The 13,225-nt window shown below is 45.1% G+C and overlaps 1 protein-coding gene, 1 long non-coding RNA gene and 3 other non-coding genes across 5 annotated transcripts; 1 reads left to right on the plus strand and 4 right to left on the minus strand.

The window, feature by feature from the left end:
* Positions 1 to 333: 333 nt before the first annotated feature.
* LOC124655565 lies at positions 334 to 1,987 on the plus strand. Its single transcript, XR_006988726.1, has 2 exons — positions 334 to 417; positions 1,665 to 1,987. It is a non-coding gene; the product is annotated as an uncharacterized LOC124655565 (long non-coding RNA).
* An 814-nt stretch (positions 1,988 to 2,801) lies between these two features.
* Positions 2,802 to 5,429, minus strand: LOC124655136 (60S ribosomal protein L17-1). Its single transcript, XM_047194091.1, has 7 exons — positions 5,390 to 5,429; positions 5,254 to 5,290; positions 5,101 to 5,141; positions 3,472 to 3,702; positions 3,290 to 3,392; positions 3,137 to 3,204; positions 2,802 to 3,042 (listed from the first exon to the last, which is right to left on the minus strand). The coding sequence occupies exons 1-7, from the start codon at positions 5,390 to 5,392 to the stop codon at positions 3,010 to 3,012; spliced, it is 516 nt and encodes a 171-aa protein (XP_047050047.1). The 5' UTR covers positions 5,393 to 5,429; the 3' UTR covers positions 2,802 to 3,009.
* LOC124658578 lies at positions 3,947 to 4,085 on the minus strand. Its single transcript, XR_006989294.1, has one exon. It is a non-coding gene; the product is annotated as a small nucleolar RNA snoR74 (small nucleolar RNA).
* LOC124658579 lies at positions 4,229 to 4,368 on the minus strand. The gene has a single exon (XR_006989295.1). It is a non-coding gene; the product is annotated as a small nucleolar RNA snoR74 (small nucleolar RNA).
* On the minus strand, positions 4,502 to 4,640 carry LOC124658584. The gene has a single exon (XR_006989299.1). It is a non-coding gene; the product is annotated as a small nucleolar RNA snoR74 (small nucleolar RNA).
* Positions 5,430 to 13,225: the final 7,796 nt, after the last annotated feature.

Raw genomic sequence — 13,225 nt, forward strand, 5'->3', positions numbered from 1 at the left:
TCGCTGATTGGATGCAGATTCACAAGCTGCTCGAATTTCTATGTTGCAGTAGTTAGTGTATGCTTATACAACGATTCTACACTGACCAAATATATTCTATGATGCATCTAACGAACCAGATTCAGTGCTGTAGATATTGATAGATTTTCTTTATAATTGGTCACTGGTTGTTGGCAGAGTACTAGCTCAGTACCCAGCTAGTCCCATCTCTTTTAATCTCCGTGTGTGTTCAGTCACATTTAGGCCTCAAGATTGGTTAAAACATGTTCAGTTACTTACTCATATTGTGGATGATGCTCTTTTAATCTCCGTGTGTGTTCAGTCACATTTAGGCCTCAAGATTGGTTAAAACATGTTCAGTTACTTACTCATATTGTGGATGATGATGATCTGTGAGGTGGTATGATCTATGAGGAGGTACGACACTGGATTTTATTCACAAAAGCTCTGTACTGTAATGTCTTTCATAGTCTATGTTTGCATACTAAAACTCCCGTGTTGTAGGTTTGCATGCTAATTAGATGCATATTTTCACTTTGTATGCTGCTGTTTTTGCCATGTTTTCATTCAGAGATAGAAGGTGTAGTTGATCTGTACTCTGCTGCTCAGTTTATCTTTATTTGATCTAAGTTATCAAACATGTCCTGTCTAGTTGAAGTGTTTACTGCAGTACTCAGACAACAGATAGAATCCAGTACACATAATCTAGAAAACAAAACAAGCTCCAGAAACAGTTCGCAAGCAACTCTAGAGCTTCTTGAAAGCAGAGCTGAATGAACCCTGGCAAATTTTGGCGTTTCTCATGCACCTCGCAAAGCCGCTAGAAATGGTAAATGGCTGCCACAAATACGGCTAATCACTTATGTGGCCGAAGCGGCACTCCATTTCTGTCCAGCGGTTGAGCCATTTACATCCTGACTTATATCTGAAACGTTATTTCTATATATAAAAAAAAGGCTGTAATCTGCTTCAATCACATATCCACATACTATAGTTTGGCTTCAGCTTGCCATTAAGTGTTCTTGCTAAATATTCTCTTGTACCTTCTGGTTTAGTTTTAGCTATTTCTAGATGATATCCGTCTTCCTTAATTAGTATGATTACTGCTGGTTGCAAGTGATTTCTTAGTATTATGCTGCAACCTTCATATCAGGCAGCTTTAAAACTTGTTTTTTCCTTTTTTGAAAGCAACCAAATACACAATCAACTCAGAGCCCAGATTCTAGTGTCCTGTAATATTTGTTCTTATTATTATGTTGCTTCCTTCATATCAGCTTTTGAGAGTTGTTATCCCTATCTCAGAATCAATCAAATAGAGGCAGCGTCTTTGAGTACTTGCAGTCAGTTACTGAGCTAATATGTATGTTTATCAGTTCAGTGACTTCACTCTAGTCTCTTGTACAGTACTAAGACTACTTGAGTTCTGAATAATGTTTATCTGTATGTAGCTCCTTTCTTTGCGCTATTTATTTGTATTTCTTTGAGTACTTGCAGTCAGTTACTGAGCTAATATGTATGTTTATCAGTTCAGTGACTTCACTCTAGTCTCTTGTACAGTACTAAGACTACTTGAGTTCTGAATAATGTTTATCTGTATGTAGCTCCTTTCTTTGCGCTATTTATTTGTATTCTACTGAATTTTGATTACACCTATTTGAGTGCAGAATGAGAGAGAAAGAGGTGAGGAGGAATAAGCAAGAGGAGAGGATGCATGCAAAAGCAAGAGAACAACAAAAAGTTGGAGGTGGCTGTAATAAGGATGAAAGAGCTACAAGATAGGAGAAACAAGTCAGCGATAGAGCTACATGATAAGAGATAGTTGGACGTTGTTTATCATGTTTGGCAATGTTCTTCTGTCTTTGAGCAAATAAAGAGTTCACGAAGAGTTGTTTTTGCCTCAATTCGTCTAAGGCCTGTATTTTATTTGTTGAATATATTGTTTCAGTCGGACGATCCATGATCTTGCTGTTGTATTGTATCTGTTGAATATATTGTTTCAGCCGGACGATCCAAGATCTGGTGGCGGCGGCGAGTCGGCGATGGTGCTGGCCAACTACCACGACCGTACCGGTGTCTCCATGCCTTTGCTCCTGGGACTTCAGGAGCCAACGCGTGAAGCAGAAGTGGAGCAGCGTGTGGCGTAGGCGTATAGCAGCAGCTAGCAGCGTATAGCAACAAGCAGAGTTGCGAGCAACGTATAGCAACAAGCAGCGTTGCGGCCAGCGGCGACCGCGAAAACCGCATAATCCCACCGAAATAATTTTTGGCGGCCACAAAGTTCCGTAATTTTTTATGTGGCTGAAGCGGACGGGGCCGCAACGTCCAGCAACTTGTCCACTGACATCCTGAATGCTGAGGAAGCATAATGTGCTTGGAGTGAACATGAGCAGTGACTGCTGTGTTGAAGCATAATACGGTTAGACGCAAGATGTTTTTTTTTGCATTGTTCATTTTCGGTTCTTTCGATACGGTCACTTACTAACTTTGCCGAGGCATTCTTGGAGGATTAGTATGTTTCAGTTTCAAAGAGCAGCCTAACCACCCATGAATATGGACGTGCTCGGCTGCTGCAGGATCTTGCCTAAGTTGCTAGTAATCCTTGCCCTACGCTCTTCGGTGTTGCTGCTACTATACTGTTGACTGGCCTTTCCAACGGCGCATTTTATATTATCTCTTTCAGCAGAGTATACCATGACATGATAATAGTAAGCAATTTTCAATAGTAAGCTATTCATGACAACTCAAGTTAGGATGGACATTTTAAAATGGGAACAGACAGCAGACCTCTAAACTTAAAGATAGATATGGAGACACCAATATGAAAAATATCCCAGAACACAACCAGATTCGATCTGGTACACAAGGGGGTCATCAATGGTTCACAAAGTATGATCTACCAGTATTTAGAAGATAACAGATGATAACAGGCCAAAATTTCCACTCAGCCAAAACCAGATGCTACAAGCTGCTCTAACGAATAAGCGGACAATAATGCCAAGCTTTCTTCCTCTAGGCCTTCCTGGGTGCAATCTGGGACTCAGCCTGCTCAAACAAACAAGGATCACACACATCAGGGGATTGCAACAGTGTTGACAAAGAATTATATCACAAGGAAAGGTGCCAAGAAAGAACATACCTCTTTCTTCACTGGCTCTTCCTTCTCGGACAAGATGAGCTCAATGTGGCAAGGGTTAGACATGTAGGCTGCAATTGGTAGCGAGAGTTATGAGCAATCCATAATGCCTCTGAAGCACTGTCAAGATATAAACAAGTGTTCTGAAGAACTTACGGTTGATACGTCCATGAGCACGGTAGGTCCGACGCCTCTGCTTCTGGGCCTGGTTCACCTGGATGTGTGATATGTAGAGAGCATCAACATCCAGACCTTTAACCTGTAGGGAAGAAATTGTAAGCATTAGGACAAATAAAGTTAAACAGAACCAACATAGGGGCAACAGTAAGATTACAGACCTCTGCATTGCTCTCAGCGTTCTTGAGAAGATCCAGAACAAACTGAGCAGACTTGGCAGGCCAGCGTCCCTGACCATTTGGCTGGCGGTTCTTAGCTTGTGCAGTACGTCCAACACCACGGCAGTACCTACGGAAGGGGATGGCTTGCTTGTGAGCAAGGACATCCTCCAGGTACCTCTTAGCCTTGTTCAGTGCCATCTTTCGGAGGGCGAACGCTGTCTCCCTGGTGTTCTGCAATTACAAACAATCAATAAAATAATTAGACTCATAGCAACACAATAAAGATCAACTAGCATAATGACAATAACACATCCACCAAGTAAGAAACACGAAACTTCGTACATTCAAATGACAAGACTACTCAACTGACTACAAAGCTATATTAGATTTTGCCAGAACTACTTAGTTTTGTACAGAAGGATACAAAAAGAAGAACATTTCACAGAACACAAAACATCAATGACGAATTGGTGCAAAATGTGCCATCATTTACTGAACCAATAGACATAAAACACAAAGTACTGTGTCCAACGGTTCACCCAAGAACGATGAGACTGATATTCCTAAAGTTTACGGGGACACTGCTTACAGAGAGCACAGCATCCTGCTTTTTTACTTTAGGGTCCAAGCACAAGACGCTCCAGCAGCAACAACAGTAGGTTGACAATTATCAATTACAGGACTGCACAGAAGGGCTGAACTCTGTAGAAGTTAAACTAAAAGAGAGGCATATCCTACAACAAACAACTTTGAACACAAATGTACCATCATTTACTGAACCAAATAGACATAAAACACATAGTACTGTGTCCAACGGTTCACCCAAAAACAATGATCATGATGTTCCTAAAGCTTACGGGGACACTGCTTATAGAGAGCAAAGCATCCTGCTTTTTTACTTTAGGGTACAAACAAAAGAAGCTCTGGCAGAAACTGGACTAAATCTGATTACCAGGACAGAAGTGGCACAAGAGTAGTGCCATCTCCCGCAAGCCACAACATTTATCAGTAAAAAGCATACGTTGGGATAAAATGTGTCATCATTAACTGAACCAATAGACATAGAACACATAGTACTGTGTCTAATGGTTCACCCAAAAACGATGAAAATGATATTCCTAAAGATTACGGGGACACTGTTTACAGAGAGCAAAGCATCCTGCTTTTATTCTTCAGGGTCCTAGTGAAAGCAGCTCCAGCTAATCCAATAAAAGATTGGCGTTCGATACAAGCTCAATTAGACTAAACAAGATTTGACGTATTTATACAGTTACGATGGCCAGCTAGCCAAAAGAGCTTTTGCTGAAACTAAATTTTGAAAATGTATACAAGGCAGCTCAAACTTATGATGGAAAGTCCTACAGCATACTTTAATTTGTTGCAATTTGCCTAGTTTAGAGCATGCTAATTGCACTACTAGAGCGGACAATATCACACAATACAGAGGAGCATGAACCAACGCAGTGCATGATTACAGGATCATCGATTCTAAAAGCTAATAGACCAGGGAACCGTGGAACTAAACTACAGTATACGCGCCAAAGAGAAACATAAACAGTACCATAATCAACGAGCATAGCCTTTCACGGTAATTTAAATGCATTCTCGATATTAGGGTCGGGAGCACACCTTGAAATGAACACGCAGGTCCCGGCCCATGGCCTTGGCGGCTGCAAGAATCAAAGAGAAAAGCACAGATCAGAAACCCACAGATCTGCGGACATCATCCTCGTATAACTCGGCGACAACGGATCAACCTATTAACCCGAGCAAGAAACTTACACTTGGTGGGGTTGATGGGATCCGTCGAGTACTTCACCTGGAAACAAAGAAAGAGGAACGAACGACATGAGTTAGAGCAAAGCCAGAGAACACGTAAACTGTGGAAAGTGCTGTGAGAGCGAGCGAGAGAACGAACCATGGCTGCGGCGGCGCGGAGGGCAGGGCAGCGGCGGCGGCGAGAGCGAGGGGTTGGGAAGGTTGGAGGAAGCGGTCAGTTATATAGGGGCATGGAGACCTAGAAACAAAACCCTATCGGGCTGGTCATGGGCCGATCTTTGGTCATGGTGCAAAGGAGCGAAGATGAAGCCCAATAACGAACTATGGGCTGAAATATCGTGCGAGTATTGAACTGGACAAACTGGTCCTCAGACCAGGCGTTAAGTCACCCTCAAAACTCGTGTCGTTAAGTACATCCTTGCTCCATGCATCCTTACACAGTTGCACGTACGATATCTACTACCTAGCTAGATTAGACTTGGATACATATATATATTAAGGGCTCTTATAAAAATAAGCTATAATGTGGACTTAACGATCGACTAGATTCTATATTAAGTTGATCTTAGGAAATTGGGGATTACATTCGAGAATAACGGCGTTTACAAAGTCTTTTACAGCTACTATGTAGCTCATATTACCTCCGGCCTAAAGTAATTATAATTATCACAAATTTATCTGGATTAACCATGTTTCATAAGTCACTTTAATTACTCTCTCCCAGTCTTGCGCATGATAAAACCACAAAAGCAATAATAACATTAATTATAAATTCTCCAATGTCTTCAAACCTGGAATTGTACTTGATGGTTTCAGCCACGTTGAATTGTTGCATTCAACATGAATTGAGTGATGTTCATATATATATCTATACAAAAAAATATGTCTACATATATTTAAATTGATAACAACTAATATATAACAATTAATAACAACACAAGCTTTGGTTTGGCTTCATCGGCCTCCATGCAGTTTTGAATTTATGTAGGTGAAAGGATAAGAATAAACCCAAGTAAAAAAACAGTAACCAATACATCACTCCAAGAATGACGTCCAACTCACACGGCAACATGCAACTATTGGAAGAGGCTCATTTCGTTAGGTTCCACTAGCATGTATGCTTATAAATGCTAGTGTTCTGAAAATTTGATCTTTGTTATTGAATGTTTCTACTCTTTTAACTCATGCTCAACTACATCCCTTTTCAGACAAAACATCAGCAATCCATCAACGGTGAGACCGCCCTTGGCGACTTGCCTGAGTCGGTGGCCATTAGTGAGATACTTGTTAGGTTGCCGGCTGTAGACAACCTTCCGTGTGATGCTACCTCCAACTATGACTTTCTCCTCACAAACAACACCACCACCACCGTACTTTCCAGTCACCGACCTCATCAAGCGTGAATAAAAAATGTTTGGCCGCTACATTTTTGTATATTTTGACGCTAGTCTCCGGTACGCTAAGGAAGGGGTGGGTTGGCTTGCCCAAACCCTAACCCTAGGGGGCAGCGGTGGATGGGCCAAGGTGCCCCCCACCTCCTCTCCTCCATCCCTAAATAAGGAGCCCCTCTCCTCCCTCTCATTCATCCCCCTTGCCTCTCTCTCCCTCCCCTCTTTCTCATGTGTGTGTTCCAAAAGTTTGGAACATGCACGGGGTGAGAACTCTCCACCATTCGCACGTCGTCGTGCTGGTGGAATGCGGTCAGAATATTCTTCTTCGCTTCTTCGCTAGACCGTTGTCTGGGGGACATCTATACATTGTACGTGTGTACAACTACAGAGGCGTTCAAGATCGAGCGCTTCATTTCCTCTACTTCTACTCAACCTTGAGGTCAACATCGGCATACACATTCATCAACAACGTTCGTTCGAAACAAAACGCTTTTCATTCTTCAAAGGTATGAACACTGAATCCCTCTGTTGCCTTACATGCCTTACATCCGCATAGAATATATCTTGGCTATGTTATTGTGTTGGTAGGAAAAGTTCTGTTTTCTATTGGTAGAATAGACCGTGGTAAAATCATACATGAAATTTGTAGTTTATTGATACATATTCCCACATATTTGCATCTTATATAATGTTATAATCATGTTTTATATTGGTTGATGGGATTTTCCAATGACCACCCTTATTTTGGTTATAACTCAGAAAACCCCTTTTTGTGTATTCTTAACTTCAGGGACTTAAACAAAGTTAAATTGATTGGGATTTTTCGAGGCTCAATATTTCGCGAAGATAAGGAGTTGGAGCACTGGAGCCTCAAGAGGGAAGCCCTGCCCAAAAGAACCCAGATGACATTCCCCTACCATAGGTTGCGCCACGCAGCTCCTCGAGCATCGCCAGTCGTCCGTCTTCATCTCCGGATCATTAGCTTCACCTAAAAATGCATATATAAAGGGTCACATACGTATCTCGAGAGGAGAGCACCGCGGAAACCGAGAAACACCGAATCAGAGAAAGAACCAATGAAGATTGGAGCGGGAAACTCCGCCAGAGCCGCCACAAGAGTGATATGTACCTTCTCCAACATCTCCAACATCATCCCCATGATGAAGAAGGAGTATTACACGTCTAGGCTATGGGTGTGTGGCAGTGGCGTGATCTATTTCTCTCTTGTTCTATCATTGATCTAGTACCACATGAGCTGTCCAACATGATTATGGTCATATATATAATTCATACGTGGTGAATCTTTATTCTATGAGTTGATATTTGAGATTGAAGAGTGTGGATTTTGTACACCCAAGCATGGGTGTGGGTGTATTCTTTGCCGTTGATCTGAACCTGGAGAATCGTGCAAAGTCTGGCATGGTGAAACATTATCCTCCACTTTTCTCATTTTTGTCACATCCGTTGGTCCTTTTCTCCCGGCTTTTTGCCAAACGACATGCTACCAGCTATTCGCGTCAGGGGATAGCTCCCGCCGCGCGCCGTACCCGTGCGCCGTTGCCGCCGTGCGCCGTCTCCGCCATCACCAGCGAGCCGTCCTTGTCGCCAGTGCACGTCTTTGCCGTGCGCCGTGCGCCGTGGGCCGTCCCCCTGCACCGTCGTCGCTAGCGAGCCATCCACGCCGTCGACGTCACCGCCATCACCATCATATGTCTTCGCCGTGCGCCGTCCCCGTGCGCCGTCCCCACCGTCGCCAGCGAGCAATCCACACGCGCCGCCGACTCGCAGGTACAGTTAGCCATCGACGTGCACCGTCGACGTCTCCCCCTTTTCATTGGAACTTCAGAGGTACACCCTTGAATACATTAGACCCGCACCGGCCAGGCTACGGTAGATCAACGTCCAAAAGAGCGCAATATGGCACTCCACATTGCATGCAAACCTACACTACAAACATCAGAGCTGCTATGGCAGTGGCACCAAGTGTAACCAGGATTGAGCCAGGGGCTAATAACCAGCACATGGCAAAAAACACAGTCATCACCATGCGGAGCTTCCTGAACTTTGAGACATATGAGCTTAGTAAGTTGATCTGTGACTACAACTCACCAATCTCTATCTGCCGGGCTAGACCTTGATCCTCTAACTCTGTCTCCATTCTTCTGAGAGCCTGTACCTTCTGATCAAGCTCTTCTCATATGGACTCCACCTCCCGTGCGTGTTTCGCCTAAAGAATTGTTGTTCTGAACTTGACCATCTTCTCGACATAGTCGGCCACGGGCCACGAGATCAACCCATAACCATGTCTTGCAAGAGTATGGTTCCTGTGGGAATGACGGGAGTAAATGCACAGTGAGGATAATTGCAACAACAACAAGAAAAATCACGAAGAATAGAAAAGATCGAAAAAATGCAACAGAAAAGCAGATGGATTGCTTACATTTCTTTCTGCTTTCCGGCAGATGTAGTACTCTCGGTGTGGATTCCTGGCGATAAGGGAGATTTTCTGGATAAGCGGGATTTTGCAAGCGCATAGCATATGCGGCTTCGGAATATGCTCTGAATCCTCTTCTTTTATGTTGCATTCCTTACTCCATGGTCCGGCGCCGGCACCAGCGCATCCCACACTGTAACCACCAACTGTGCACCGATGGGCCGATGCATCGCCGCAGCAGCTGTCGCCGCGGAAACCTCCCCCGGTGCTGCATCGCTGGCAACTGTCGACGCTGCCACGTTCTCCACTTGCGTGTCCAACGGGAGAGCCTCCCCCGCCCCCGTGGGATCCGCCCCCACCGGATCTGCCCCCTCCGCCGCCGCATCCTCCCCTTCCTGCAGCAGAGCCGCACCCGCCAAAGCATCCTACGGCTCTGGCGCTTCCGCCGCCGCCCCCGAATTCGGCGCCGCCGGTGTTGCTGCGCAAGGTAGACTGCGACATGGTGCTCTTGTCGATGGAGGAGAGATGATGGTGGAGGAGAGAGAGGAGTCGGGAGGAGAGGCTACTCGTGGCCGTGTCGGGTGAGTGGGGTGACGCAGCAGCCGTATCGTGGAGTCAAAAGCTGTGTCTGGGGGCTTTTTGCTTCTGTTCATGGGACCAACCAATTTTGCAGAAAAGATGGAAAAAGAGCAAAATCACTTCTCTCACCTAGCATCCTGTCCGAATCTCCAAGCATCCAACGGCTCAGGTAACACCCACACCCATGCTTGGGTGTACAAATATATTTCAGGAGATTGAAATCCAATTATGTGTAATATATATGAGTATATGCATATCATGTAACCCATTCTTAAGTGCTTGTTTTGATCCAACTTGTATAAGAAAACATGTGTAGGGGAACATGAGTATTAGTTGGAGTAACATGGTGGTAGTGATGGAATAGCGACAACAAATTCGAGATCTACTACGGTTTTTTACTTTTCTTTTGTTACCTCACTAGGGATTAAGTGAAATCATGTGCTATATCTATCTAGTGAAATCTATGGTAATCTTTTTTGATCATGGTAGCATTTTTGTAATTCAAACATCATGCCAAAGTACCTAAGCCTATGCACTGTTAATTCTTAATTCTAGATTGCTTGGAGTTTCCCTTTCTAGAGGAGTATAAGAATGTGCTTTTGGGGTTTTGGTGTGTGTTGCCCTTTCAGCAAACACATGCTCGACTGAGTTTTTGATGATGCTCCACCGTTGAATGTACGTTCTCATCGATTCGTCCGATTTACGCTTGCAAGTCCTTAGCTGCTCTATTGACGCTGGCTTTTTGCAATTAGATCGAAAATTCTTTACAAACAAATCCTCGAATGTTTCCCAGCTATTTATGGATCCCTCTGGCAACTTCCTCATCCATGATCTTGCGGCTCCACTGAGGTGGACATGGATGCTTTGCATAGTTGTTGCTCTTGTGCCACCCATCAATTTCTTGTCTTCAGGTAGTCAACCAACCAATCCTCCGGATCTTGAAGTCCGTCGAATTTTTTATAATTGTCGGGTAGCTTGAAACTAGACGAATCGATGAGAACCCAAGGGAGTCTGCACAAATCCTCATCGCTATCCTCCGTTGCCTGACGACTTTCGCGGGTTTTGTTTTCTCGACCTCTTTCCTCGCGTGCTCTGTCGACTTGAGCTTGAGCTATTGTGTTCCTTGCGTCGCCTTCTCTTGGAGCATCTTGTGTTACCGCAATAGTACGTCGAGGACTATTTTTCCTTGGGATGTTCCGGCGTGGAGCACTTTTCGGTTGTGGTTCTATTTCTCTTCATGCTATTGCCGCACCCATAACACCGACTCCTGCCATAGCCATCTGGTACAATGATGATCCAGGATCTACTTGAGGTGACCTAGACGCCATCAGATATGCGTGTGTCGCCATGTATCCTGCCTCTAGCGTTTTCGGGATTATGTGTCCTCTCGTGTCTATTGACATGAAAGACATGTCGAGGTTTTGAATCAGGTTATCCCGTTCTGTTTCGGGTATACCTGCCAACCGAGATCTTGCTCTCCCGCGGCTATCTCTCTGATTGTCTGCTGAGTTTCTCGAGTGTTGACTCAACTTGGCCCTGCGCTCGCTGGAGGCATCTGTTGCAGCTCTTCTTTCGTCGAGTTTTTGATGCAGTTTTACTAACTCGCGTCTGGAATGACTGAGTTTATATTGATATGCTTGTAGCGCTTGCGCCAAAGCTTGTGTAGTCATCGGCTCCGTGCCGTTCGTGGCTCTTGTAGCTCTATCTCATGCTTCCTGCGACAACTATACTTTTTCTCGCGGCTCAGTTCCAATATATTTGCTTCATGTTTTTCGCATGAGATATGCGGGATCGACGTAGGGGTTGCCCAAATCGTCGAAAGCCTCACACTCTTCATCCTCTTCACGACCTGCTCCCGTGACTACACAGATCTGGTGATATGTTGCAGTTGTATTTTCATCGGCTTCAGGGTAGGTGACACCATCGTATAGATCGGCGAAGACCTCCCTACTACCAGTAGAGTTGTTGATGTTGGTGAAGTCGAAGTTGAAGCTTTCCGAGTCGCTATCTTGAGATAGATCGGTTCCCGTGAACGACCCGAAAGTCATGTCACCGAACAGATCGGCGAGTGCCCCGCCGTCGGCGGGCTTTGGTGAAGCGTGGCGGCAAAACTTCCTCGTCGCTTGACTCGACAGATGATGTTGACGATCCCGAGTAATCGGGCTCAACCACCAATGGTCCCGAAAAAATCGGTGTCGCGAGACGATGCGATCCTTCTTTCCCGACGAGGAAGCAGAAGCTCCCGAAAGTCATCTCCGTTGACTCCTCGAGATCGACATATGCATGCAAACGGGCGGGAGGGTGAGGAACAAAATCGGCGAGATCACCCATCCCCTTCTTTCTAATTCAAAAAAGAAAGGGGGGGCATATCCTGCGGGGCCACTCCATTCCAAAGAGCGGTTGATACGATTTCCACTTTGACGGTCCTCTCGTTTACCTTCGTCCATCGCGTTGCTTGCTATTGACGATGATGTTGAAGATGCCATCGAGATCAGAACCTTGCAGCCTCCAATTCCCACAGACGGCGCCAATTGACGATTAACGAGATGCCAAGGTGCCGGTTCTGTTTTCTGCTGTTTTGGTTCCGAAAGCTGTTCGAGCAACATTCTCGAATCGACGAAACAAAAGCCAAACCTCCTATTTCACACGAGACGGACCCGAGCAGAAGGAGAGACGGAGAAGGGACGGGGGGCCCACACCACCCGGCGCGACCCAGGAGCGCGCCCGGCGTGTGGGTGGGCCCCTCGGGACCCCTCGACGCCGCCCTTCCGCCCTATATACTCCTCGCGGCGAAAACCCTATAGAATCGATCATACTCCAGACGAAGACTCCGGAGCGCCGCCGCCATGCGAAGCTCCGTTTCGGAGAGCAGAAGTCTCTGTTCCGGCACCCTGCGGGACGAGGAAGTGCGACCCGGAAGTCTTCTCCATCGACGCCACCGCCTCCATCATGCTCCAGTGAGTAGTTCCCCCATGGACTACGGGTTCTAGCATGTAGCTAGTTGGTACTCTCTCTCCCATGTACTTCAATACAATGATCTCATGAGCTGCCTTACATGATTGAGATCCATCGATGTAATCGGTGTTGTGTTTGTTGGGATCCGATGGATTGTTACATTATGATCAGTCTATCTATAAAGTTTGTGAAGTTATTGTTCTTTGCAATCTTGTTGTGTTTAATGCTTGTCACTAGTGCCCGAGTGGCATGATCTTAGATTTAAGCTCTATAATTATTGCTTAGATTGTATCTACAAGTTGTTTGCACATGTCTATGTCCGGAACCCGAGGCCCAGAGTGACAACAAGTGGGATAAGCTGGAGGAAGGCTTAGATATGAGGATCACATGTTTTCACCAAGTGTTAATGCTTTGCTCCAGGTGCTCTATTAAAAGGAGTACCTTAATTACCAGTAGATTCCCTTGAGGCCCGGCTCCCACCGGCTGGTAGGACAAAAGATGTTATACAAGTTTCTCATTGCGAGCACGTATGACTATATATGGAAAACATGCCTACATGATTAGTAAACTTGATGTTCTATCTTAATGCTATTTCAATCCTATCAATTGCCCAAGC

This window comes from Lolium rigidum, chromosome 5, assembly GCF_022539505.1.
Source record: "Lolium rigidum isolate FL_2022 chromosome 5, APGP_CSIRO_Lrig_0.1, whole genome shotgun sequence".
Taxonomy (NCBI): Eukaryota; Viridiplantae; Streptophyta; class Magnoliopsida; order Poales; family Poaceae; genus Lolium; species Lolium rigidum.